We start from the raw sequence: 25,998 nt of genomic DNA on the forward strand, positions 1-25,998 counted from the left end.
GTAATATTTGAAGCATTCAGAATGCCATAAAGCAAATGTTTCATCCTGTACAAGGAAATAACAACGGAAGGGGGAACTATAGCACCATATAAGATTTTCTAGCAAGCTTCCACTGGTGTTTAACAACAGCAGATTGCATTATGATTAAACACTGAGTGGGAAGCCTAGATTTACATTTTATCCGACATGGTTTGAAATGACTATCACTTGATTCATGGGCAGTTCTGAGTACTAGCTTTAAGTTCTCCTGTTGAGGAAACTTTTCAGAGATCAGAGCTGTACCGAGCTGGTTTGTGTGTTGGTGTGTGTGTGAAGGATTAACCTGATTGGAGTGTGTGACTATGAGGGTCCTCTGTTCGGGAAAGTTGTGATAGAGGTTTGAGATGATCTGAACGGCAACATCTGTCTTTCCGGTACCTGGTGGTCCAACAACCTACAGGCAAAAAGCGAAGGGAAGAAAGTGGTGAGAAGTAAGAAATAAAAAAATAAATAAGAGAAAAAGGCAGAGGAAAAGATACGCACAATCAGAAGTTGGTCACTCTGTACTAGTGGTTGTGACAGCTAGGCCATGGGCATGTCAGAACAGGCTAGGCTGTTGCACCCTGTTAGCAGTGAGCATATAATGTATATACAATGGAACAAGGCTGTGGTGTTGCCTGGCATGCCAAGACCCAGTGACTGCACAGTTAAATACAAAGCTACTAAAAATGGAGAAGCATGAGTAGCTTTCCAGCTTCTGTTCTTTGTGCTACTCTTCTGAATGCTAGTAGCATTTCATCTTTGTACACAAGTTACCATGGTAACAATCCTCATATTGGCCCTCATTTATCAATCTTGCGTAGACCAGAAAAATGGGTGTACGTACATCTCCACGCAAATCTCGGCATTTATCAATATGGACGTGAGCGTAGGGTACGCTCAAATCCCACGCCAGCTCTCAGCTCGTGTACGCAAATTTGAAAACAGCTTAGACTCGCAGTGCAGGCTGTGCCGGGTAGCCGATGACTTTGTTGGACAATTATTAGAAGATAATACAAATGCAGTGCAAATAAGACCGAAATAAAGATATTAATCACTTAAAAATGAGCAGCTTATGGTGTGCAACTGAGTAGGAGAGCTGATTCAATAGTGCGCACACGTAAGGGCAGTTGTCTCCGTTTTGGAGCAGCTGGGGGGACACTGAGGCACGGGGGCTGCATTCATTCAAAATGTTAGCCTAAGTATTAAATATGTAGTAGGCCTACACTGCTCTTTATGATACAAAAAAATACACGGCACAACAATCAGCTTAACATTTTATTTATTTGACGCACTTTGTAGATGTTAGTTCCTCTTTTAATGTGTCATTGATGCTAAAGCGAGCGATTTATTTCCACCTTAACCGGCACGTTTTTCCGATCTGCTGGTGGAGCAGCTCAGCAGGACAGTGGGCGCTCTCACAGCTGATCGCTGCCGGGTCGGCTTGTGCAGCTGACGGCCGGGCTGACCACTCGTGCCAAGCGCATGCTGTCATACAGTAAAACGCTAAATGTGTTATTTTTAGTTTTTAAAACCCTTTTGAGTAGTGCTATCTAAAAGGGCCAATACATTCTAATCATTCAAATCTCTGCAGACCTCTATTTATTTTATGGGGACCATTATCGGACAGTTGGTGCGTCTTTTTCTCCTCCACCACTTATATTATGCCCGCAGCCCCGCACCCCCAGTTGGTTGCATTTCAGAACAGCAACACGCTTTTTTTAGTGGCGATTTTGAGTCAACACCAACGCTGTTGACCGCAGCAGTTATTTCCTTCCTAACTGCTGCCTTCTGTCGTTATTTGATGCTGCTTGTAGGCTAATGCTCCGAAATGAAACTCTTTTTTTTCTACTTTCGCTGTTATTCTGTCAATTTCTACTTCAGGGAAGTGCCGTATTGCGCATATCCATGTCGCAAAACCTTTGGGCGAGGCCTCTAAACTGAGAAAATATAGGGGCGTGGTACGATTGTTTTCAGCCGCTGCATTTATCAATAATTGCGTGGCGTACGCCGAGATTGGCGAGATACGACTGTTTGATAAATCCCACGCGATACCTGGCGTAGGGAGGTATTTGCGCCAGAATCTGCACCAGTTTCCACGCAAGTTTGATAAATGAGGGCCACTGTGTGTAATTAACAGGGGGATGGCACAGCACTAAGCATGGGATGATATGACAATTTCATGTCACTATTATCCTTGCGACAATAATTGCAATTCACAAAATTATCCCAATAATCATAAAAATAATCATAAAACTTTTGAAATGGCTCCAAAACATACACGACCATTTTACCTTACATTGTTAAAAAAACTAATATTTTTTCAAGTGAAAAACAATCAAACTTATGTATTATATATTTGGGTAAGCCGAGCCTTCAGCCAGATAATGTAAATTCACCATGATCAACATATTGTTATTGTTATTTGTTGCGATTCATGGTCAAAACATAGCATCCTGCCATCCTTATGTTGAACATCGAGAGGTTGGGGTTAGTATGGGTATCTCAGGTTAGTAATTTCTGTAAAAATAGTAAGCAGAAATGAAATATTCCTGCATAAATCAGTACATAATCAGCTCCATGGTTCCCCAAGCAAGTTATACTAGGCTGCTAATGACTGTGACATATGCCAAGAAGGAAGGTTAGAAGGGTGGGGAATTAAGCCACACAATAAATAACTCAGACACAGCTGAAAGCTTCCAATCAACACAGTGTGCGTTACACTTTAGATGACAATAGCAGGTTGGAATAAGAAAAACGTGGATGTGCGTATGGACTCGGGTCTAATCCTATGTCACTAAATATGTGGGTGTGTATTTAATTTGGCAATGCAAACATTACAGAGAGGGTTTCAGGGAAACTTGTCATCGGGCTAAGTGAGTGATAGAGATACGACACCATATAGCAGAATATTTACTGGTGGGGGAACTCCCTCTGTGTATATCACTAAGATTAATGGTTGTAAATCTTTGGCTACATAACAGCGAGCTGTAACAGTATGCACCTGCAGTGTCAGCACTCACTGGATTGAATAAGAGGCTTTGCCCAGACAGCATCGCACCCAAGGATCCACACAATGACTTTATAATTGAGTCCATTTTTGTAACATTCACTTGTTTTGTTACTTATAGAGTGAAGATAGATACTTTATATTCCACGAAAGCCATATATCTATGATTACTATTCATTGGAGTTTGTTGAAATGCTTCCATTTTTATGTCTCTTGTTATAATGGATAATTTATATCTTGCAGATTTTCTTTAGATGGCTTCCATTCAATCTCAAAAGCTATTCCATAAACCACAAAGTACACAGCCCTTACCATTGTGAGTCCAGGCTGCATCCCAGCACGAATGGCTTCAATCTGAGTCGGAGTGAACTGAATCGTATTCCTGTAAGAAATGTACATTGCTGATATTAATTAATCAAGTAATACAGAGATACTGAATAGCCTTAACAGCATAAACAACATTTGTGTTCAAATGCTTTCATTAGTTATTTTAAAAGAGATGATTAGTGCCGTAAGTTTTGTTGTTGTGATGTTTTTTGAGACAGTCTCTAAAGATTGTTAAACCGGGGCTTTTCCCCATGGACATGTTGTTGCAATAAAGATTTAAATATCAAAGTGAAAACTGGAAATGCTTAAAACCCCACCAGAAAACAAAGACCAAAATAGCACCAAAAATTAACACATGTTTGGGATATAGGTTTAGGACTTCACATATTGTATGCTATGACATAATGAGTGTAATTAAAGTATATCCTGTGGGTGTTTTGTTTTGTTTAATTACCTATTGATTTCGATTTTGTTAAATCAGGTTTTTCAACAGTTTTTGTTCCGATATCTAAATTAATGGGCTGAATTAAATGACTTACTTAATTAGGAGGAAACTAACAAGAGTGAAGTCAAGGTTTAAACACTTTTTAAGCCCTAATGTAGTCAAGTTGGGAAAAGAAAGGCCTGCGTTTTGGCCTTGACCTCTCACCGTTTGGGCTGGTTGTACGGGTACGGCCCACGGTTGGGGGTGACGTAGGGCTCAACGATCAAGGTCTTGTCCTCCTCCTTCTCTTCCACTTCTTCATCAGCCTTTCTCTTCTTCCCTTTGTCCGTTATATTTGAGTCGGGAAACTTGATTCTGGTCAAGCAGAAGGGAACAAAGGAATTATTAAGACCATTTTAAAAAGAAAATATATTGTAATGTAATTGAATATGTAGTATGTTGACATCAACTATAGTATGCAAATTGTAAACAGCAATAAAATAACATTAATGGCTGATACATTAACTTTGATCAAGGTTAATGGACCTCAACAAAAGCTGTTTATTTATAATTAAAAATAGTGTTTCTTTTGACGTTCACCTGAAAGGGAAGACTTGTAGTTCAGGGTTATCCTCTGTGACTTTGATGGTGTAGCCGGGGAAACAGGACCGCAAATGATCCAGGGACAGAAAGGTGTCGTTGAAGTCCAGCGTGGAGATCTGGTTAGGCATCTTGGAGTAGTGGGCACTGCCTGGGTCGCCATAGCCCAGGATGATGTCATGTAGCCAGTCTGGGACAACACACTCTGTGTTCATCAGGTTTCTGATGGTCTCTAGCACTGCCTGGAAATGAATGAGGGAGAAATATGTGACAGACAGCAGACCAATACAATGCAAAGTAATAATAATTTAAAAAATAATAATAATTGAAGGAGAAAAATCTAACTGAGTGAGGCACGTCAGACATCAGACAACCATCAAACACAGCACAAGCGGTGGTGGCGGAGCGTGATAAGAATAGCTTGGTGGTGGGCTGATGGGACGGCAGGTGATTTGTATGTCTGTCAATTATATTTTAATGAGCCGCAACCTGTCTCACACCCTGAGCATCAAACATTGGGGAGGGAAAGATGTTTACTTTTATCTTTGGCACACATCAAAGACAGGAGGAGAATGTTTCTTGAATACCCATTAGTTCCTGCACTTTTCAAATTCATAAAAAAAAGGAACACTTCAGAATCATCCGTCATTGCTATGGCTGGGGAAAGACAGACACGGCTGTGCCAAATAGGAAATGGAAATTTTTTGACAAGGCAGATATGAAAAGCTCTAAAGTAAAATAATGCAATAAAAAGCAAGAGGGTTTTGTGCATTAAAAAAATGTTGAATAAAGTGGAGCAATACATCAGAAGACAGATGGGATTTTTACAGAAAGTGTCACACACTTGGAAATGCTGACTATGACCTGCTTTTTTTTACAGCAAGGTTCAGCAGAGGGCAACTCTATTTTATACTGAAATTCCTATTCCATAACAACAGTATACCATTCAATGAGAAGTGTCTCTCATTGGGAGGGCCTTGAGTGGGTGGTAATCTCAGAGATGCCCTGGCCCCAACCTCACAGCTACAACACCCAAGAGAGTATAATATGTGTAATACATCACTCAGGGGTGGTGAAGGTAGGACCAGAGCTCAAGGTCTGAAGATAAAGCACTCAAATAAACAGTACAATGGAGGGGAGATCTATTGTGCTTCAGCGTGTAGTCCAAACCTTGAAATTATTCTCCTTGGGTTTACGTCTCATGATGACGTTGAACGTCTCATAAGGGTCTTCGGTGCCACTCTGAATACTGCTGGTCATGTCCTGTTGATACTGGTTGGGGTCCAGCCATACACGGTACGTTCTGGCGTCTCCACGCAGCTTGGGCTTTGGATCGGGCCCTAGACCACAGTGATGGGAAGAATACTTGTTACAGCACCAGCACCTTTTTTGACAATTATTCCGGGTCAAGATCTAAATGTTTACACCATTTATCAAATAATTGCAGGGTTTAACATAACTTTTTTTTTCTACTGGCCCGCCGGGCCAGTGGATCCGAGTTTTACTGGCCCCTTGTATATTTTCACTGGCCCTGCACACACTTTTTTTTTCTTCATAATTTAGTGTCAATAATTATAATACCTGTATTAGAAAAATAAAGAAAGATAACCAGATCTAAAGGGAATATCTATACTGTAACAGTATATATATTCCCTTTAGATTTGGTTATTTTTCTTATAGTTAATTATATGAAATGTTGATATTGCTCATACACATAATATAAAAACCAGGCAAACATATTGAATTAGAAGCCTACAACTGAAAGTATGTTGAAAGAGTCGGCCAGTATTTTAAAGTCCAGTAGTTTGATGGTTGTTTGTATTCTTGAATTTGGGCAGTTTAATGAATAGTTCACCTGCAGAAGTCATGTTCAAACATAAAAAAAAAAATAAGATATGAAGGTCTGATCATTCTTTGTGGTGTGGTAGGCTGTTTTTATTACTTTCTCTATATGCATTAGGGATGTGAATGTGTCGACCGAATGACCGGTTTTCCACTTGCGCTCAAGTTGACTTTAAAAATAGAATAGAAATCCGAAAATCAGTGGGTTATGCCGTTTTTTTAAATGGGAGATTTCACCGTGTATGTGAGTTCACGTCTGGTCGTGAGCGCGCTGCAGGAGTGTCACTTCTCCATGAAGTGTCAGCTTCACATAAGAGTCCGGTGTGGGACCATTTTTTCAAACTATTGATAAAAAACAATGCAGTGCAAAATATGCAGCATAAGTTAAACGCTCGTCTAAGACTATGACGTTAAATCACCTTAGAAACACACAATGCCTTCGTCCGATCACAGCAGCGTTTCACCGTGTGATCTCGGCAGCGAGTGAGCCGCTGCGCAGATGAACTGTGGTTTGTGGCTAAAATAATAACGGGGGATATTCTCCCCGTTAGCGATTTCAATGGGAAAGACTTCCGCGATCTGATTGAATGTCTCGAGCCTGAAAACACAGTGCCAAACTGCGCGACTATAGGAACTGTACAGTGAGCGGAGTCCCTCCGTTCGTTTCTGTCTACAACCGACACAATCACCGGAGACGCATTCACAGCGTTTAAATAACGCCTCTCATTTGTATTACCATTGGAGCTTGGATGCAAATACTGTAACATTACGGCGGCAGATAAAGGAAAAGCGCAGTTATCATTTTCTGCACACCTCTGCTGTGGGAAGAAAGGGGGCAAAGCAAGTCGACTCGCAGGCGGACGGTGGGCAGCTCTGCCAACGGAGCGAGATTGCACCCGCTTGTTGCTCTGCCTGTCAAAACGCCCACGCATCGGTTGTCCACTGGCCTTTCATTAAAAAATATATTTTATATTAGGTTTATTATATTGAGTCTTAAATAAACACTGCTTTCATTCCGACTCTCAACGCGCATTTCAATGAACCATGATGTAGTCTACAAAAATATACTGAACTGTGATTGGCCAGTCACTGGCCCGGGCGGGACAGTGACTGGCCAATCAACTTGCCCTGCATATGATTTTACTGGCCCCGGGCCATCGGGCTATACGTTATGTCGAACCCTGAATTGGTCAAACGTGTTCCTAAATTTAAAAAAAACCTTAGGACCATGAAAGTAAAACATGAAACTAAATAGTATGGAAAAACTTTAGAAGAAAAACGTCAATATTAAAAATGAATCTTCATCTAAATCAGCTAATCTCAAAACAACGATTCCAATAATAATTTCCATCCTATCCTTACATTACAAAATAAAAGCCTTTAAAAAGAGCTCACCCTGGCTTGCCTTGCTACAGTACTATGACGCCTCAGTTAGGGGAATTACAGTACATGTAGATGCTTGACAGACAGGCCACAGGCTTAAGGCCTACTCCCATAGGGATCCCGTGTGGCGCACAGAGAGCAGCTTTCACAGATGTCTAAATAGATTCTGGTATGAAGCTGTAGGGCACAGAGCAAGAGAATGAAACTAAATCCTGTCGGCCTCTGTTGTGTGTGTGTGTGTGTGTGTGTGTGTGTGTGTGTGTGTGTGTGTGTGTGTGTGTGTGTGTGTGTGTGTGAAAGCCCATCCATGCATACATCTGTCTGTGTGTGTGCACATGTGTGCAGCTATGTTTGGATCATCCAATCTAAAGCGAGTGTGGCGATAGCTTAGGAGTGGAAGCTAAAGCCTCAACAACTTAGGCCAACAATGTGGACAGCTGGGCCGAGGTGTGTGAGCACTTCGAACAAGTATGTGCCATTGTTTTCAAACGGTCAGTTATTTAAAGGTGGGCAACAGGATTCAAACAAATATGTAGTTAATTTGTTCTTTTTAGCTCACGTAACATTTGCAACATTTACACAAATATACTGTGTTTGAGCGATACACTTTCATAATAGTTTAAATCATTTCTATACAAATGGTAAATGGACTTGATTTATATAGCGCCTTCTAGCCGATTTTCTCAGCCCCAAAGCGCTTTACATATCTTACCACATTCACCCATTCATACACACACACTCATACACCGAGTACAATACAAGTCAAATATTGGTGTCTAAAATTCCCCTCTCGGCTTGCGTGTCCACACACCTTCACCAAGTAGCTAGTGATTTATGTGACATCACCCCACCTCCCAGTTAGCCAGAGTAGCACTTAGCCCCGTTGGGGATCTGAAAGTTTAACCAGGCCGACATTGGCAGGGCATGTTCCCAGTCTATTTAGAAAGCCCTGCCCTCTGCATATTTAATCCAAACCGATAAGACACGAGGGGAAAGGGTGCTTCAGTGCATGGACACATGTTACCACAGGGGCAACACTTAAATAAGAATGAATAAGAACAGCATGAACAGCACCGGTCAACCAACCTCCTTAGAGAGACTGCTTTGGGCTGTGGAGAGGAACATGACACGATAAATGGAGGAGATCCCGTTACTGTTTATTCTCCAGGAAAGACTAGAGATTTGAATTTGGTCTGAGGGGATTCCTCCTCTATGGATACACAAAACAGACTCTGTGAGCCTTATAACTGATGACAGCGAATTTTAAGGTTTCTATTAGGGAAATATGGTAGCTTACGGATACAATTTCATGCAGTGCTTAGATCTGTTTTCCAACACTAGAACACACTGCTGCTAGCAGCAACGCCTTGTTTAGAAAATAGAGGTGAGTGGTTCCTATAGGAAACATATATTATTATATTCTGCAGGACAAGCAAATCCAGTGTTCTCTCACAGAAGCACAACTATTCAAATATAGCCAATGCAGCCCTTCAATCAAATTCAATAAATAAATCCAGGGGAGCAGGGCCCCAAAGCTCTCAGGTGTTGCTCTCGACCTCAGGTTAATGGAATGTTAATGTGAACAGGTCGGGTCTCCCTGTGACTATCACCATGACAACACCAGTGTGACCCCTCTCCCAAGGATCTGTCGGTGGATGGATGATTTGTGCCTCTGGTGTGTGTGTGTGTGTGTGTGTGTGTGTGTGTGTGTGTGTGTGTGTGTGTGTGTGTGTGTGTGTGTGTGTGTGTGTGTGTGTGTGTGTGTGTGTGTGTGTGTGTGTAGACGGGTCACGTGTGAGCTTACCTTCTTCAATGACACGTCCCTTGTCGTCCAGCATGCCCTGCACCTCGCAGCCCCTCACGTACACCAGGCCGGTCTGCTCCACAAAGGGCTGGCGCCGGTCGAAGCGCGTGCCGTAGGGCAGGTTGGGCCGCACCGTGACCAGAAAGCAAACGTCGTGCTTCCGAAGCCCTTTGGGGCGGAAGATGATGGAGAGAGTTAGGTTAGAGAAGGAGAAAGAAGAAAAGCAAGGGGTTTCAGAGACAGATAGATGGAGAGAAAAGTACACAGGAAGTACGAAGAGGTGACGGGGGGGGAGTGAGACAGAGTAAGAGTGTGGGGGAGTTGGGAGAAACCGTGCCGTCAGCATTTGACTAATCTTTAAAACATGAAGCTCTAATTATACGATGGGGGAAAGGGCTAGTGGACGGAAGGAAGTAATACTTCATACCGCCACTGAATTATTAGAAAGACAGTTAAACCATAAAAGTCATTATAACATTAATTAGAGATATATTAGGCGGATTTTTTTTAAATCCATTCGTCGACTGAAAGAACCCACTTATTTTCTTTATTAATGAGTGTGATACACCATTGGCATACATTAGAGTGTGGAAATATCCCAGGCTATATCTTTCTCTGGAAGGCTATAGCAGTCAGCTCGCCGAAGACTTCATTGTGCTTTTCCTATGTGCCCAGTGAATCAATCTCTTCCAAGGCTGACAAGCCACTGTTAACGTTATCTACCGTGCCCATATCAGCCACACAGAGAGATGGGGAGAAAAATGATCGGAAAATAAAAACAAAGAGGCTCAGTAGTGGAGCGCTACACAGAAATAGCAAGTCTTAAAAAGACATGAGGCAGGTAAGGGTCATGAGTCAAGGCCCAGTGGAATGGAATAAAGTGGCGAGGGAAGACTTTATGGAGGTTATAAACTACTTACTATGATGACTGTTTGAAGACAAGAGGAAAAAGGAGGGAAAGAAAAGGTGTAGCAAGGCAAAATGTAAGAGAAGGGTAGTGATCTACTAGTCAAAAAGGTATATGACGATGTGTTTTGTAATTCTCATTATCCTTTGTGTAAATTAAAAAAATATATTATATATGTATTTTGCAGAATAGCTGAATTGGCATACGCAATTTAAGTAGTGGAAAGAGAAATAAAAAATTAAAGTAATGAGAATGCATACAAAACATTTTTTGGGCCCAATGACCACACTCATATCATTACCTTCCCATTCATGCTTGATATGATCTTGTACGTTGAGGTTGACAGTGATATCAGCTCGCACGCGGGAAGGCCAGCTCTCTCCAATTCTGGGCTTGGCAACCTCTACGATGGAGAAAGCAGTTATGGTCTGAGCCATCCTGGCCCAGCCCCCAAACACCACTCCGCCGTACTCTGATTGCCTGCGAACAGGGGACAGGGACAGACGTGGCAGACAAGACGTTAGACAAGCGCTGCGGGCTGTTGTCAAGATGGAAATCAGTTGGATCGAGGCCAGCACATGGCACCTCTGCGCACACTTGTTTACTTCTGCAGGAACACGCAAGTAGTTGTTACATCACTTGACATAATGGGAGCATTTAATATGTTAAAGCAATGGCTTTCCCAATGTGGTGTAGGAAAAGTCACAGTGTTTTTAATAAAATATTATCGCTGTGCCATGCATGCCACCACGTGAGGCATAGACTAAAGGATAAGAATCTTCATTCACTGAAGTAAAAAAAGACAAAGTGCACTGTTGCTGAGTTACTGGGAGAAATGTGTCCTACTTGCAAGAATCCTATTTAAAACTCTAAATTCCACATCTGTACTCTTATTCAATTTTTTCATTTTTTCACATGGGCATTGTACCACTTCCTCTCGAGTATTCAACACCAACATTTGACTGCATATATTGAATGTTGATTCCTTTAGCTCAGGGAGTTCTCTCTTTTTTTTCAAATCCTGTGTTAAATAACAAGAATTTCCATAGACCCCGAACGCCCTTAAATTACATTGTTTTTCCAAATCTGAGACATTGAAAAAAAATTGCCGACGCCTCACCATGGTTTCATACGCCACACCACGTCTTCTATGTCCTGTCTGATCTCATAGGTGGACTCTAGACGGAAGAGGTTAAAGTTTCTCAGCAGGTAGTCGTGGAGGGTCAGGAACTGGAGATTCAGCTTAGGTAGTGCTAGACAGCCTGGAAAGACAAGCATAGAAATAGACAAAAAGGCAGACAAGAGTTAATAATAGTAATTGAAATATGGGAGTTATCATACACGCTCGTCATTAGTTAATAAAAAAAGGTAAAAACTATTTTTCTATAAAATCACAAAAAGGTGAAATGAGTCCTATGTAGCTATCTCTGTGATAGCAACTGTATAAATAGTTGACTGCTGAATGTGTACATGTTACAGCCAAAGTTACAATGTTTAAGGGATGTTGCTTGAATGTTCACTGGTAAGAGAGTTGTTGAAGGCGTCTTTGCCATCTAAAGAGGATTCCCTGAGAGAGAGAGAGAGAGAGAGAGAGAGAGAGAGAGAGAGAGAGAGAGAGAGAGAGAGAGAGAGAGAGAGAGAGAGAGAGAGATGCCAGTTCAGCAGCAGATGAGTGCCCGCAGGATAAGGGATAACAAGATGTAGGTGTCGATTTGTGTGTGTATAAGACACTGACTCGACACCGAAATTGGCATGTGTGCTCTAGCCAAGTTAAGTCACACAGACAAACAAACACACACACACACACACACACACACACACACACACACACACACACACACACACACACCTTCGCCTGAGTAGTACTCCGTCGGGACGATGTTCTCATCCCAGATTATCTTCTCTGTTGGATAAAGGGGCATCTGGTTAAGTTGCTCAATCTGAGAGATTCTGCGCTCATGACGGGATACCTGCGTGCATGTGTGACAGAGAGAGATAGAGATATAGATAGAAAGAGATAGAGAGAGACAGACAGAGAGAGATAGAGAGAGTTAGAGAGGGGACAAAGACAGACAAAGACAAATTGGTTTTAAAGAACAATTGCTCCTCTGCCACTATGGCTCAGTGTCTGGGATGTTTATCTTCTCGCTTACTAGAAGACACACCAATAAATAAAGAATACACATCACCACAAAATCAAGTCACTCAGCAAAACTGTTACAACAACATACCCACGCCAAACGTCTGCTTTACCAAAGCCTTTTATCACTCCATTCTCAGTGTAGTTGTGCTGCTAGACGTCAGTTGGACAATGTGTTTTATAAGTGCTACAAATATGTGTGGGTTATCAAACAAGGATTTCATACACAGTTATTAAAATGACCTGTGTGTAACTTTAACAATTTTGAGACCTGTGTGTAACAATAAAGATTGTGATTGTACACACTGCGGCTGCAACTGATAATTACTTTAAAATAAGCAGCCGATTTTTTTCAACTTAATCATGATATAAAGTAATGAAAAAGGCCAATATTATTTCCCAGAGACAAACCAGATATATATCTAATCAACAATCAAAACCTTAAGATATGTAGTTGATTCATACATAAAACATAAAAAATACCAGACATTGCCTGAAAAAGAGGAGGAGCTTCCAGTATTGTGTGTGAGAGTGTCTATTTTATTGCATTTATCTTTAAAATAAGGTTTGGCGGATTTGCATACATTCATTTTGCTAGTGTGTTTTTACTCTTCTGGGGGAAAGAAAACCCATGAATGAACTATTATGTATTTAGAATACAAACCAGCTTATCTGCTCCACCACAGGAAGTAAAGAGCGGCAGCCTCAAGTAACTGAACAGTGGTGCTGGTGTAACAGCAGTAATCCTCCCTAGGCATACTGATGAGTAGTTTTTTTCTCTGCAGCTAGCATGGTTGTTTTTCTACCGTGTGGCAGAATTGTATTCCTGTGGCCCCTTTCCTATTAAACCCACATGGTCAGAGATGTTGGTTGTTGGGGGCAACCTGGGGCGCACACAAATGAGTCCCCTGACATTGTCTTCTGCGTCAATCTAATCAGATCATTATGAAACAGCACTTCTCCATGGCTTCTGGGAGAGGACCTGAGGAGAGGGTCTGAGGGGGTAACTAACTATGAATAACCGCAGGACAGCTTCGAAACACACCCACTGTGATGAAGAGGGCTACGGCACATGTGTGAGTGTGTATTGGGCAGACAAGGGTCCACTAGGTTCCTTGAGGGGTTCTAAAATGTAAAACTGGGTGAGTGAGGAAAGGGGAGTCAGAGAGCACAATCAAACTAGCTCTTGTCTTTTCAAGAGATACTTAAAAGAAGAAAAAAAAAATCCTCAAAAGACTTCCTCATCAGTTATGTTGTCAATTCACCCTACGTCACACAAATGCCCACATAGGAGAGTAATTGGATTAAAAAGCAAATTCAAGGGGGATGGGGCAGCAAATGTATTTCAAGGTCAAGAGCTTAAAAATTAATTACTTTAAAATGAGAAACACAAAACCCTTTAGCTGTTGCACTGACTGGCCTGTTATTGTTCTGGAAAATAACTATTCACCAACATTGTTTGTAGAGGTGCACCAATACCGATAATGCATTTTTATTAAATTCCAGTTGACAAGCACATAGTGCCTGAAGTACGGCTTCATTCCCTCACACAACCACACAGTTTCCATGGAATCAATGCAAGTGTGTAAAGCATTAGATATTGCCTCTGATAATCAATTTAAAGCAACAGGATACATATTTAATATGGCTCTAGACCAAGAAGTCTGGATTCCTATATGCTCAAGATCACAGGCCATATGTCACTGGTACCAGTCTGCATTGACATCCAGGATTACACTGTACCAGATGTACTAGTACTAGGTAAAAGCTTTGGTTTTAACAGCTATAACATGCCACTTTGAGCATCAGAAATACATGGTATAATAGACACTACAGGGTATTTACTTTACTAATTATTTATGCTACAAAGACATAAAAACACAGATTGCCGCATGGACAATTTAATGGAGGCCATGACTGCACTTACCAGCAGCTCGAGGAGAACCTCCTTCTCATAGGTGGTGTCTTGGCCTTCAGGCAGCTCTGGCAGCAAACACAGATATGAGGCCACCCGGTGGAGCATGTTGGGACTGCAGAGAAAGACCAGAAAAACAAGTGGTTAGTTAGCAAAAAAGTGCATTTGCAAATTACATAAACTGAAACTCATATCCAGGGATGACAATAAGCAATTAATAAATAATTGCTGATATTATTATTATTATTACTGGCGCTTATTTATAAAGAGAAATAACATGCATGTCCAGCCTCTTTTTTGGGACACACCCTGCCTTTCTGAGAAAATGGCCATCACTAAATGTGTAAAGATACAAAGCCTTATCAAATTCGTTGTGCTCGTTTGCACTGCGGCACAAAGCTATTCTGCTGTTTGCTTTGACACTTGCTCTGTCAGCATGTGTGTTAAGGGCGCAGGGCGCTCTTGATGCGACAGGATTATGAAAATCAAAGCCAATCTCCATCTCAGAAAGCTGAGGCATGGCTCTCTGCATACAGACCTGTTTTAATCAGGCTGACACACAGTGACAAAGGCAGGGTCTGGTACACAACGAAGGACAGCGCCCGGACACATTGTGACAGCGCCTGGACAGCCACACGTGTCACTGACCCCACTGCATCCCTGTATGCACAGGCATTCTGCCACTTGGGACGCCGCGGCTGGGCACTCGGCTGGCACTTCCACCAATGTTGCAGTCTGGTGGCCCAGTGGACGGCCTGGCATAGGTCAAGTACACATTCCTTGCCTTAGCAACAAGATAAACAGCAGCAGCAACAACAACTCCCTCTGACTAATGGAGATGACTGGACCAGGTCAGGACTGACAGCTGAGCTGCTGGCAAAGGTAAGGATGGGGACAGAATACAAGACTGCTCTACAGTCATTTACCAATATAGCCTTGAGGCTGTGTTGGGTAGTAGTGTGTAATGTCATCACTTTAGCAAAAGCGAATGACTGCCGTTACCCGGCCAGTTAACACTTTCATTCAGCTAGGAATCTACTTGTGTACACAAAAGCACACCATAAGACAACAATACAAGCCCAACAAACCTGCCTCTTTTTAATTACATAAAACTTGGACAAATGGATGCACTGACAGCCTAAATCTGTTGAAAAAAATGAAGGTGTTTTATGCCTTTATAATATTCTACATTGTTTTTCTTTTATCTTAACATTATATTTTCAGAATAGAAAACAGGTTTCAATGAGAAGTGGAATTGATCAAATCTGAACAGCCTTTCAAATGACAGACTGAAGAACTAATCCACAGAACTAATCACACCAATTAACATGACATTTACGGTAATGATGACTCTTCAATTTTGCTAGCAATTCACAAAGATTTTGGCCTGGAATGACACTGAACATGTTTTATATAACTTAAAAGGTGTTTGTGTGGGTGTGTGTGTGTGTGTATATGTGTGAAAGAGAAAGGGTGTGTAAATGTGTGGGCAGGCTACGCAATAATGCTGCGTTTGTGTGTTTGAGGGACTTAGCGGATAAATTGGGAGCGGCGGGTGACTGGGAGCTTAGCCCGTGGGGGAACGCAGCTGGAATAAACTGGCATTAGCGCGAGTTGTTTGGATGAAAAGTGCCTCGTTAACTCTGATCGGCATATTTGGAGCTACACAGGAGCTGCTTGGGTGACAGTCGCGGAGCAGGGGAACAATGCACTTAACTGCTATATTCTAAAAAGCCTAATTCTGGGAAAGTGCTTCTTGAAATATATGTGAAGTCTGTACCTGATTCAGCTCAAGGTGGCTCATAACCCTCTGCCTCACTCAAAAAAACTGAAGCATTTATAATCCATGAGAGATGTTAAAGAGGGCTGATAGATACACAAACATTGAACGCCGGGAGGAAATTCATGTTGCTCCAACACATCACCTCAGAGCAACCATAACAAATGAATGCATGACTAGATACTGTACAAACAATTAAGAAATCAGTTACTACCTTCAAAGAGTGAGTTGTAGAGCCAAAAACATAAAAGCTTGGGTCAAATCATATAGATTATGATATATAATGCAGAAAACAAAGGTTAGAATCCCTGAAGTAATTACACAATCAACAATAAATCAATGTGTTTTATTCCCATCCATGTGTACAAGTTAGAAAACCTACACACAGCCAGTTCATCAAAGCGAGTGTGCTTTTTGGCTCTTTGGCAAGCTAATATGATCTGACAAACACAGCTGTTCAAAGAGTTTATTCTCAAGCCACTGCAAATCGATTAAATTAATGAGGCGTGCCTCTCTCTCTCTCTGGCTGGTACCAGCTGCCTGTTCAAGGGCTCACTAGCAGCCATTTAGCAAGGGATGTCAGGCATTAACGGCAGTTATTTTACTGCTGCATAGGGCCACGTGGGCTGCATGTTGGTGATCAGCAGAACCTCAATAAAAAAGTCAGATTTGTATCTTCGGTGATGTATTTTTGAAGAGTGATGATGTTCTCTTAAGGACACTAGGAATGTACAGTAAATACTTGGAAATAAGTGGTGAAAAGAAAAAGGGGTGAGAAATCTCTAGGTACATATACACCTATCGGGTAGAAGTGCTAAAACATCAATCTGGTGCTACAGCATCTTTGGTATTAAAGGTGGAGTCAGTGATTCTGGAGAATGCATGTTGTCAAAAAAATGTTTTGTCTCAATGAGTGAATATCTCCTTACTATTCGCTACCTCCGTCTGTGTAGCCTAGGCTCAATTAAGCCTGTGTTGCTAGCTACAGTAGGCCCCCTTTGTTTACATATACGTTTACAGAGCCTAGGCTGTGTATTAACAGGATTTTTTTCAGTGCACACAGCCAGTACGGACAGGTAGAGGATCATATAGAAATATTCACTGATTTTGACAAAAAGGGATTTTGTCAACAGGCGTTCTACAGAATCGCTGACTCCACTTTTAACAGTTCATAGTAACTGTGGTCAGGCCAATCATGCATATCCTGCCACCACATCTCTTCCATCTGTTCACTGGCCAGCTGGAATTCGTCAGATTCTGGATGTCTTAATTTACCTGAGATGGCCAAAGTGTTTGGTCAGGGATTCCCGAGTGTCTACTGATGCTACGCTGGATAGCGCAAAGTCTTGCAACTCTGGGAAATGAGCGAAAGCTGCCCTCTGCAAGACAGAAAGCACAGAGCAAAACACTCAGTGTTACTAAATACACACTATCATGTAAAAATATATTACTCATCACTACAACAAGTCAACATTGCCTGGACAGGGATAAACGACTGAGAAATTATAATAGAAAAACACAAGAAAAGGTAGCTCCAATAAGATGAAGCCATATACTCCAGATACATGATAATAGTCAAAGAGATGAACGAATAACATCATGTCATCTGTCCCCCTTGATGTCTAGTATTTACCTGCAGGGAGGTGATTCTGTCATAGTGCAGATTGGTCATCTCCTTCTGCGTCAGGGCATTTCCCGTCTGATCCCCGATCTCAAAACCTGTGTAGAACTTCAGCATGTCCAGCAGCTACAGAGAGGAGACAATAATACAAGTCGCTTCTTACACATGAAAGTGAGGGCAGAGGTGTTTTGGATTTTAGCGGGCGGCGTGTGTGTGTGTGTGTGCGTGTGTGTGTGTGTGTCCATGAGTTTGCTCCTGTGTTGTACCTGGCAGAAGAGGTGTCCCTCCTTCTCTCTCTGGGTGAGGCTGGACAGGTGGCAGCTGACCACCAAGTGAGAGTCATCCAACAGTGTATTGAACCAACGTCTGGTGGGCAGCAGGGCCTAGACACACAGGACACCATGTTAACAGCATTGGACTACACGCTTACAGTTAACCCCAACCATTTAGTCCTCACAACAACTTATTTTAAAAAGGTGGTGTCAGTGACGCTGGAGAATGCTTGTTGTCAAAATAACAATGTTAAATGTGTCAATATCTCCTCATGATCCGCTACCTGTATGTACCATGTGTGCGCTGAAAAACCATCCATCCAGTGTTTACATAGCCTAGGCTCTGTTAACTGAAACGTTGCTAGATACTGGTGTTTACATACCAGTTTACAGAGAAGAGGCTGTATTAATGCCAGATTTATTTTCGTGATCATGAGGAAATATTCACTGATTTTGCCGAAAAGTGATTTTGACATCAAGCGTTCTCCAGAATCGCTGACTCCACCTAACTGCTGTATTTGGTAAAAAAAACTAGTTTGTAAGATTAGCTGGAAAAAACTAATTGTACACACAGGAAGTTTCATGCCTCTACATCGCAGAAAAGGAATGAGGTATTGTACGGACAAACACCGCTCAGGGGTCAAAAGGCTCAACAGTACATTTCCCGGCATCTACACCATTCTTATCAATACATGTTATTGATGCATGATCTTTTCTTGTCTTGAGGATGTTTTGAAACGTATGAGAAAAAAACAATACGGCAAACTGAGATGTGAAGAAAACGGAGGGAAATAGCTAGGATCCATATATAGCCAATATCTATTTGTTCGATGAACACGGCATGAAGGCAAGTACAGAAGAAACCTGTCAAAATGAGATAACAGCTGCTTTGGTAGGAAAATAAGAAATAATTACTGAACATATTGAGGTCACCCCATTATAAAAGCTGAAAGAGAAGAAGAGCTGCCCAGGAAGAAGCCGTTTGCATTGTGAAATAGAATATGAAGTGGAATACTGACTTGCAAAACACCCCACAAAACGAAATATATATTATTTTATCAGAAACTGCTCTTCAAAAAGGGGTAGCAGGTGTGGCAAGTGATACCTCAACACTGAGGAGAATGGATACGTTTGTGTCTCCTTGAGCCATCTTTGATCTCAACACAGTCCTGACAAGCCTGCATGGAAACCGGGATGTTTTTTCCCCTCCTGCGTTCATTTTCAGGTGGTCATTAGAGATGGAGCGGAAGTATGGATTTCAGGCGACTAAGGCTTTGTAAAGGGATAGCGCAGAAGGACAGGAGCCGCCCCCAGAGACCGCTAGCTGGCCAGCCACTAGCCGCTGTGCCAGGAACAGCAAGGCCGGCCTGTCAGCACGTAGCCAGATGAAATCTATTGCGCTCCATCGCTAGTAACAGGAGATGTGCACTGGCAGCAGGAGCAGCAGCGCTCTAATGTGACATTGTGTGTCTTCACTCCAGATAAGACAACCCGCAATGGCAAGGTTGCCCCCCCCCCCAGGAAAATTATTAGCAAATTCTCATTTCTTTAATCAATTATTTTACAAACCAATATAATAGGCAATATAGGTGACTCGGCTTTATTAGCCATTACCTAATCATGAAAATGCAGAAAGAATGAAAATGAGTACCAATTTTGGACCAATCTGATTTTCTTTGGCATTTCTGGATTATTAAGTGATTTTCAACTTCTTATATTTGAACGTGGATTAGAATTAAAAGAAAATAGGACAATGTTTTACCAATTGCTCCATTCAAACCCTGGGATTATTCAAGAAGTGATCAAGATCTTAGGTCACATCAACTGTTATGATCAGCAGACACGGCACATTCTTCCACACCTTATACTTGATGTAAAAGAAAAACATCCGGCTGAATATATCCGCTCACACGCCAAACAAAGAGTACAGTTTCAAAAACTGCACAGCTTTGCAGATGGCAATGACAGAGACGCATTGGGTGGAGCCTACACTTGACATTTATCCACTCTCTGTTGACCTGAGTTAGCTAGAAATGTGAAGGACAAAAGGCAAATGCTCTGCAGAAACTGATGTCTATGCTGCTTCCTTCAAATCGGGAAACCATGATTAAGCAAATAAACTGTAGCCCTACACTCTTCTATTGCACACATACACAGTGGAAATGAGCCTATATCATTTTGAACTGTAATGTCAAATAAAGCTATTCACAGGCATGCAAACTCATAAGCCATGAAAAAGGTGAGAAGTCCGAAAAAAAACACCGGTAGGGGGGGTCTGGGGGCATCCCCCCAGAAGATTTTTTTTGTGATTTGAACATTTAAGAGAAGCAATTTGGTGTATTCTGGTGAAGAGAATTAAGGACAAAAAAAACGTTGTCAGATGAATTGTAAAATGAGCAAAACACGTTAGTCAGTCAACCTTCTTGACGTTTACAATACAAAGTGTGTAGGTAGCCTATTTACCCAGAAAAACGTTAAAAACAGCTTAGAAAAACGGTTAAAAATGCTGGCAAAACCAGCTTTAAATAAGACAGAAAATAACATGGAGCCTCAAATCAATCACACCAAATTCCCTTACAATAAACTAACTATTTATATTGTGGCAAACAGGATTTGCCTTATCTTTGTTACACAACCATCAATATGACACATAAGAATACACTCTGTCACCATAGTTAATCTTGTGTTCACGCACTCACACACACACACACCTCAGTCGTGCGCAGGAACATAATGGTGCAAAATGGGACGATAGTGGAGGAAGCAGGTGAGTGTGTTGTTACGGCGCTGATCTGCTATAAATCACTACATTCACCTCAGGTGTGTTGGCCAGAACACCACGCACCATTCAAAAACCATGAAAACAGCAATAGACAAAAGCACATTATTAACTTGAGGTGACACGTTATTCTGCAGTGACAATCCGCCAGCCGCGGCTGTTAATCAGCGAGCGCATAAAGCAATGAGTCTGGACCCATTATCTCATAATCCGTCTATGAACCAAATGGTTTCCACAATCTTTTTTTTTTATTTTCGCGGGGAGCATGCACAAGCATTATTTATTATTAAAAAAAAAGTGGGGGGCCCCACACTGGGTCTTGAAACGGGCCCCGAGATCGTTGAGACCGCCCCTGCCCGCTTGTCGTACCGCCTGAGGACGGAACGCTGCGCTTTCTCTCGGGCCGGCCCTGCTCGCCTCTCCATTGAGAATGCAATAGTTGGCGCAACAAACGCCTCGGCCCGTGTGAAACAGCCTTAACTTCTGAACGAAGGAAATCAAATGAGGCTTTGGCATTTCCTCCCAAAGAACAGGACAAATTGTGCCCCGGGAGAGATTTATTTTTTCCCGGGACAGCTGGTGAAAAAAGAGAACAATTCTGGGAAAAACGGGACAGGTGGCATCACTAGTAGGCACATTAACACGGTAAAATAATAGTACTGCGGCTGCGGCTACTTGAACGCTCCGATGACTCGGAGAGAAAAAAAATGTGACTTTCCTCCAGACGCTCTGACTGACTGATGTCACCGCCCCTCAATGACAAACACTGTTTCTGATTGGCCAAATGACCGTCAAAGCTCATATGATAGGAGTTATCCGTCTATCATAGTTAGTCACTATGATCACTCCATGTCCATGCTCCGCTCCGACACACACACACGCACGCACGCACGCACACACACGGCCATCAACCCCCCCCCCTTCAAAACTAATTTCTCAACGGATCTCCACGAATCACATAGATGGCCAATTTCGTTTCCAAAGCGGCGAATTTCGCCGAAAGGTGACGAGTTTGCATGCTTGTATTCAATCTACGGAGATAAAGTACAAATTACAATAGATTGCTATATTTACTCAATAAGGCGTCTTACCTCCAAATCAATCATGAGTTCAATGAATCTCTCGCAGTAATGTACTTTATCCATGGATACAGGCCCTATAGAAGAGTAAGGAATCATCAAGGTTAGCGCATCACTTCAAATGCATGCTGACAATGACAAATTCAATCTGACATACAGTACAAGTAGACATGACTGTATGTACATACAAGGCCAAGAAATGACAGGGAGCAAATAGGACGGAGTGGAAGTGAGGTTGTGTAGTTATCACCAAGGATATGAGGACAGCAAACGCTGGTGGACAAAACCAAGGTGCCATGCTGAATGTGTGAGCCTCACTATGAGATGCTGCATTGCCAGCACACAGCAGCACGCCATGACCTCAGCCCTCATTAAGCATGTTTGTATAGTGTTTGTGTGTGTGTGTGCTTTAAGTTGAGGCATACAGCACGCATTAAGAGTGATGTGGATCCTGCTGGGCTTTAGATTGTAATGTCATTTGTCAGGTTTGAAGTCTACCTAAACACACAAATACACATATTCTGTTTTTAGCATTCAGGTGGGGGGGCTTCTGTGTCGGTCTGCATTACAACATAGTAGCCAGTGCCGGTGGCTGTGTGGCAGCTGGAGCACAGGCTCCTTCGGCGGATGCACACATCAGAAAGAAAGTAAGTAGTGGTGCAAGTGAAATAGTTGTGAAAAAGGGGAATGTTGTGTTTCCTACTAGTCATGTGGCCCTAGACTGCAGAGATGTGCTCTATGACACTTCACAAGCTCTAGTAAAGCCTAAGAACATTAATCACACTGGAAGAGTCAGAGAGAGCACATAGACAGACCTGCTTTATGAGCAAAATATCATTAATCCTACACAACTCTTGGGAGGTAGAAATACACACCAGTGATGCACTATTTGAATAATAAAATTAAAATAAGACCAAGAAAGGAATTCCATTTTGTACACACATCCACTATGTTATCCCAAGGGTAATAATACATGTATGTTTTCGTGTTTACCTGATGGCGGAATGGACATGAGAACTCCGAGAAACTTTTTGATGAGTTCTGAGAGAAAGGTCCTCTCTCTGTTTGCCCTAAGGAAGACATAAAGAAAGCAAAGGCTTACAGACTCACAGAATTTGCTAGTCTGTGTATGGATTTGAACGCGCAAGCAAAGAAAATAACATTACTGCTCAGCCGCGTCAGCATCCATCTTATCAGATTTCTTCTTGATTAGATTCCAGAACTTCTGCAGCTTGGGAACTTTCTTCAGCTCGTGTTGGAGTCTGGACTGCAAACATGACAGAAATAAATCAGGAAACAGTCAATTTGACCAAAGTACTGGTGTCATAGCAACAAGGCAACCCTTTCCTAGGAAATGATCAAAAAACGGTATTACTCGATTTGCAACAATAACCACCAGAAAAAACCTAATTAGAGTATTAGGTTGACATCTTACTGGTAGGAGACACATCCACATCGGCAGTGAGATGAGCTGCTGCACCTGGTCTCTGATCAAATCAACCTCCTGGGAAGGGGGGAAGAGAGAAAGAGAGCGTGTGAGTTCTCAAAATGTACTGTGTCAGACATTTTTATTACACTTTGGCCCATGATAAAAGTCTACAACTAAAATATTTAGAGGCCTTTATAGGATACAATCAAAGTGCAGCGGGCCATCACAGCATATTTTAAAGCGAGACATCTGCAGTGCTTCCCTGTGGTTTACTGCGGCTGAAGAGGATACAGATGGGCGGGAGCTGACCCATGTTGCACTGCCCAGTGCACTACTGCCACCTAGTGGACATTGAATACACTTGCCTCAATTTCCACATTCACCCACCTTGGGCAACAAGACTTTTGGGCATTGCTGTCATTAACGGCTAAGAAACCTTCACTGAGCCGTTTCAGGCAAAACCCTGATTATTAAGATATTCTTGCAATTTTCATGTGATCGGATTTGAAAAACTGATACAATTACTTTTCTTCCTTTTTTCAGTTTATTTTACAAACTGTGGAACATATGATGCATACAGCAAATTAAAAACAGAGAAGTTAGTCAAAAAAGTGTTTATCAACTTTTAACAGTCATAATTATCTCAGACATGAGATCTGAATCATCTTTTTATGACATACAATGAAGTCTAGCAATCCCGATTTTATGATTTTATAAATAGGAAATAATTTAAAAAAAAAATCTACATTGGGTTGTTCATATTACAATGTAAGCTCTTAGCTTTCATGTTACTGTGATATGCAAAAGATTGTTTTTTAATTAATCATCTTACTTTGAACCATTTAAATATTGTAAACAAAATATGAGCTAATTACTCCCAATAATCTAGGTACTGAAGTAACCTGCCTCTCCATTGAGCTCTGACAATGAATACCAGTAAAGTGGTACGAACCAGACTGTTGAAACAGTGGTCCAGGAAAACCAGCAGTATAGTTTGCTCCTTCAGAGTGAGGCCGGCCCCTTCGCCTGCCAATACAGCTTCCATCACACATTTGAAGAAGAATGGGAAATGGGTGGGCTCCCTCTTGAAAACCTGACATAAGCCATTGCAAAAATACACACAATTATGTTTGAGAAAGCCATGATTTTAATTATTTACAATTACTCTAAACTTAAGATACAGTACTGCATCTCTTACCTCCCATGCTGGAACATTTTCCCTGAACTTCTCGTTGACGATGCAACCAATGGACATGAGGTAGGCATTGCTGGATACATCTGGGGTGTAGTTCACCCACAGGTAGTTCTCAAGATACTGACTAAAAGATGCAAAAACAGTGTGTCAACACATATCCACCAAGCTATGTAACAAATTTTTATTTTCAATTGACTACCTAATAAAAATAGGGAATAAGATGAATAGCAATATCCCACCTGAACTCTAAAAGCATAATTTTTCTGATGGCAAATCTGAAAACACAACATAAAGAAGATGATAGAATTATTAGGATAACAGGATTAAACATGGCAGTTAAGAGTCAAAGATGCTTTATATTTACTTACTTGGACTTGAGAATCTCTTTTTCGTAAACGTCTTCCATCACCTAAACAAACAGCCGAGGGTGTTAAAAGTTCTTAAGGGAAAAACAGAGGACCCCCACCTCAATGCTAAAAACACATTATGTGTTTATGTCTTTGGGGTTAGTTAATCGACTGGTAAAAGCAGCACTTCACAACATTTAATCATTTTATTATGTCAATTTTAATCATTAAAATACATGTTGGTAAATACAGTATTTAGAACATGTGTTTGTAACTTAATTTTAAAAGTAGTTCAACAAAATGATAGATATAATGAGATACATGATCATATGCAACAGTGCACGCAACTCACTTTAGGGTCAAAGGGTAGTTTATTCTTTGCATGAGGTGCCCAATATTTATTAGCCAACTGAAGGAGAAAGAAGAAAAACATAAATAGTAGTAAACATGGCAGCAAGAACATACAAAAGGTTCATCCAGCAACACAAAAGTTGTGTTTATCAAGAAATGTCCTTCTGTGGTTTAGATATATACCCTTAAAGTGTGACACCAGAGAGACAAACTGTCTGGAGAACTTAAAGGTTGAGTCAACGATTCTGGAGAAAGCTTGTTGTCAAAATCAGTGAATATCTCCTCACAATACGCTACCTGTACCTACTGTGTGAGGCGTGTTGAAAAAAAACTCTGGTGTTACACAGCCTAGGCTCTGTAAACTGGTATGTAAACAAAGGGGTAGCTAGCAACATGCCTGCTTTCAGAGCCTAGGCTGTGTATTAACAACAGATATTTTTTCAGCACACACACAGTAAGGCAAGCAGTGGCTATCTGGATTCTGGTTCTTGGTTCTTCACTGGCCACTGTCCAAAAAACCCGCTATGATCCCTCCCCACCTCTTTACAGCGGTTACATGAGAGCAATCGCTCTCAACAGAGGAGAAGGAAAGTGTTATCAAGTTCAGCACTGCCTATAACATAGCAAAAGAGTAAATCCCTTTTTCAAATTCAAATCATATATCACACTGGTGAAAAAGAACGTTTGTATTGTGAATCAAACTATTGTAAACGATGTGGCCTGTGCCCAGTTTAAAGGAGTGTTATGGACAATCTCAGAGAAACGATAGCTGATA

General features: G+C 41.6%; 1 protein-coding gene across 2 annotated transcripts in view; it reads right to left on the minus strand.

Moving 5' to 3' along the window:
• aqr (aquarius intron-binding spliceosomal factor) overlaps nt 1-25,998 on the minus strand; it is a 53,161-nt gene that overhangs the window by 26,086 nt on the left and 1,077 nt on the right. For both annotated transcript variants that reach the window (XM_080042958.1, XM_080042957.1), the window contains exons 3-24: nt 25,225-25,281; nt 24,894-24,934; nt 24,765-24,800; nt 24,529-24,649; nt 24,283-24,423; nt 23,337-23,405; nt 23,068-23,168; nt 22,895-22,971; nt 21,914-21,978; nt 18,038-18,154; nt 17,784-17,897; nt 17,426-17,529; nt 14,383-14,485; nt 12,165-12,285; nt 11,436-11,577; nt 10,617-10,795; nt 9,409-9,576; nt 5,550-5,719; nt 4,380-4,621; nt 4,005-4,154; nt 3,341-3,410; nt 323-433 (exon numbers count right to left, since the gene is read on the minus strand). In XM_080042958.1, coding sequence (XP_079899084.1) covers nt 323-433; nt 3,341-3,410; nt 4,005-4,154; nt 4,380-4,621; nt 5,550-5,719; nt 9,409-9,576; nt 10,617-10,795; nt 11,436-11,577; nt 12,165-12,285; nt 14,383-14,485; nt 17,426-17,529; nt 17,784-17,897; nt 18,038-18,154; nt 21,914-21,978; nt 22,895-22,971; nt 23,068-23,168; nt 23,337-23,405; nt 24,283-24,423; nt 24,529-24,649; nt 24,765-24,800; nt 24,894-24,934; nt 25,225-25,281 — 2,499 coding nt within the window. The remainder of the gene's footprint in view (nt 1-322; nt 434-3,340; nt 3,411-4,004; nt 4,155-4,379; nt 4,622-5,549; nt 5,720-9,408; nt 9,577-10,616; nt 10,796-11,435; nt 11,578-12,164; nt 12,286-14,382; nt 14,486-17,425; nt 17,530-17,783; nt 17,898-18,037; nt 18,155-21,913; nt 21,979-22,894; nt 22,972-23,067; nt 23,169-23,336; nt 23,406-24,282; nt 24,424-24,528; nt 24,650-24,764; nt 24,801-24,893; nt 24,935-25,224; nt 25,282-25,998) is intronic.

Source organism: Ammodytes marinus, assembly GCF_949987685.1.
Source record: "Ammodytes marinus genome assembly, chromosome: 15".
NCBI lineage: Eukaryota > Metazoa > Chordata > Actinopteri > Uranoscopiformes > Ammodytidae > Ammodytes > Ammodytes marinus.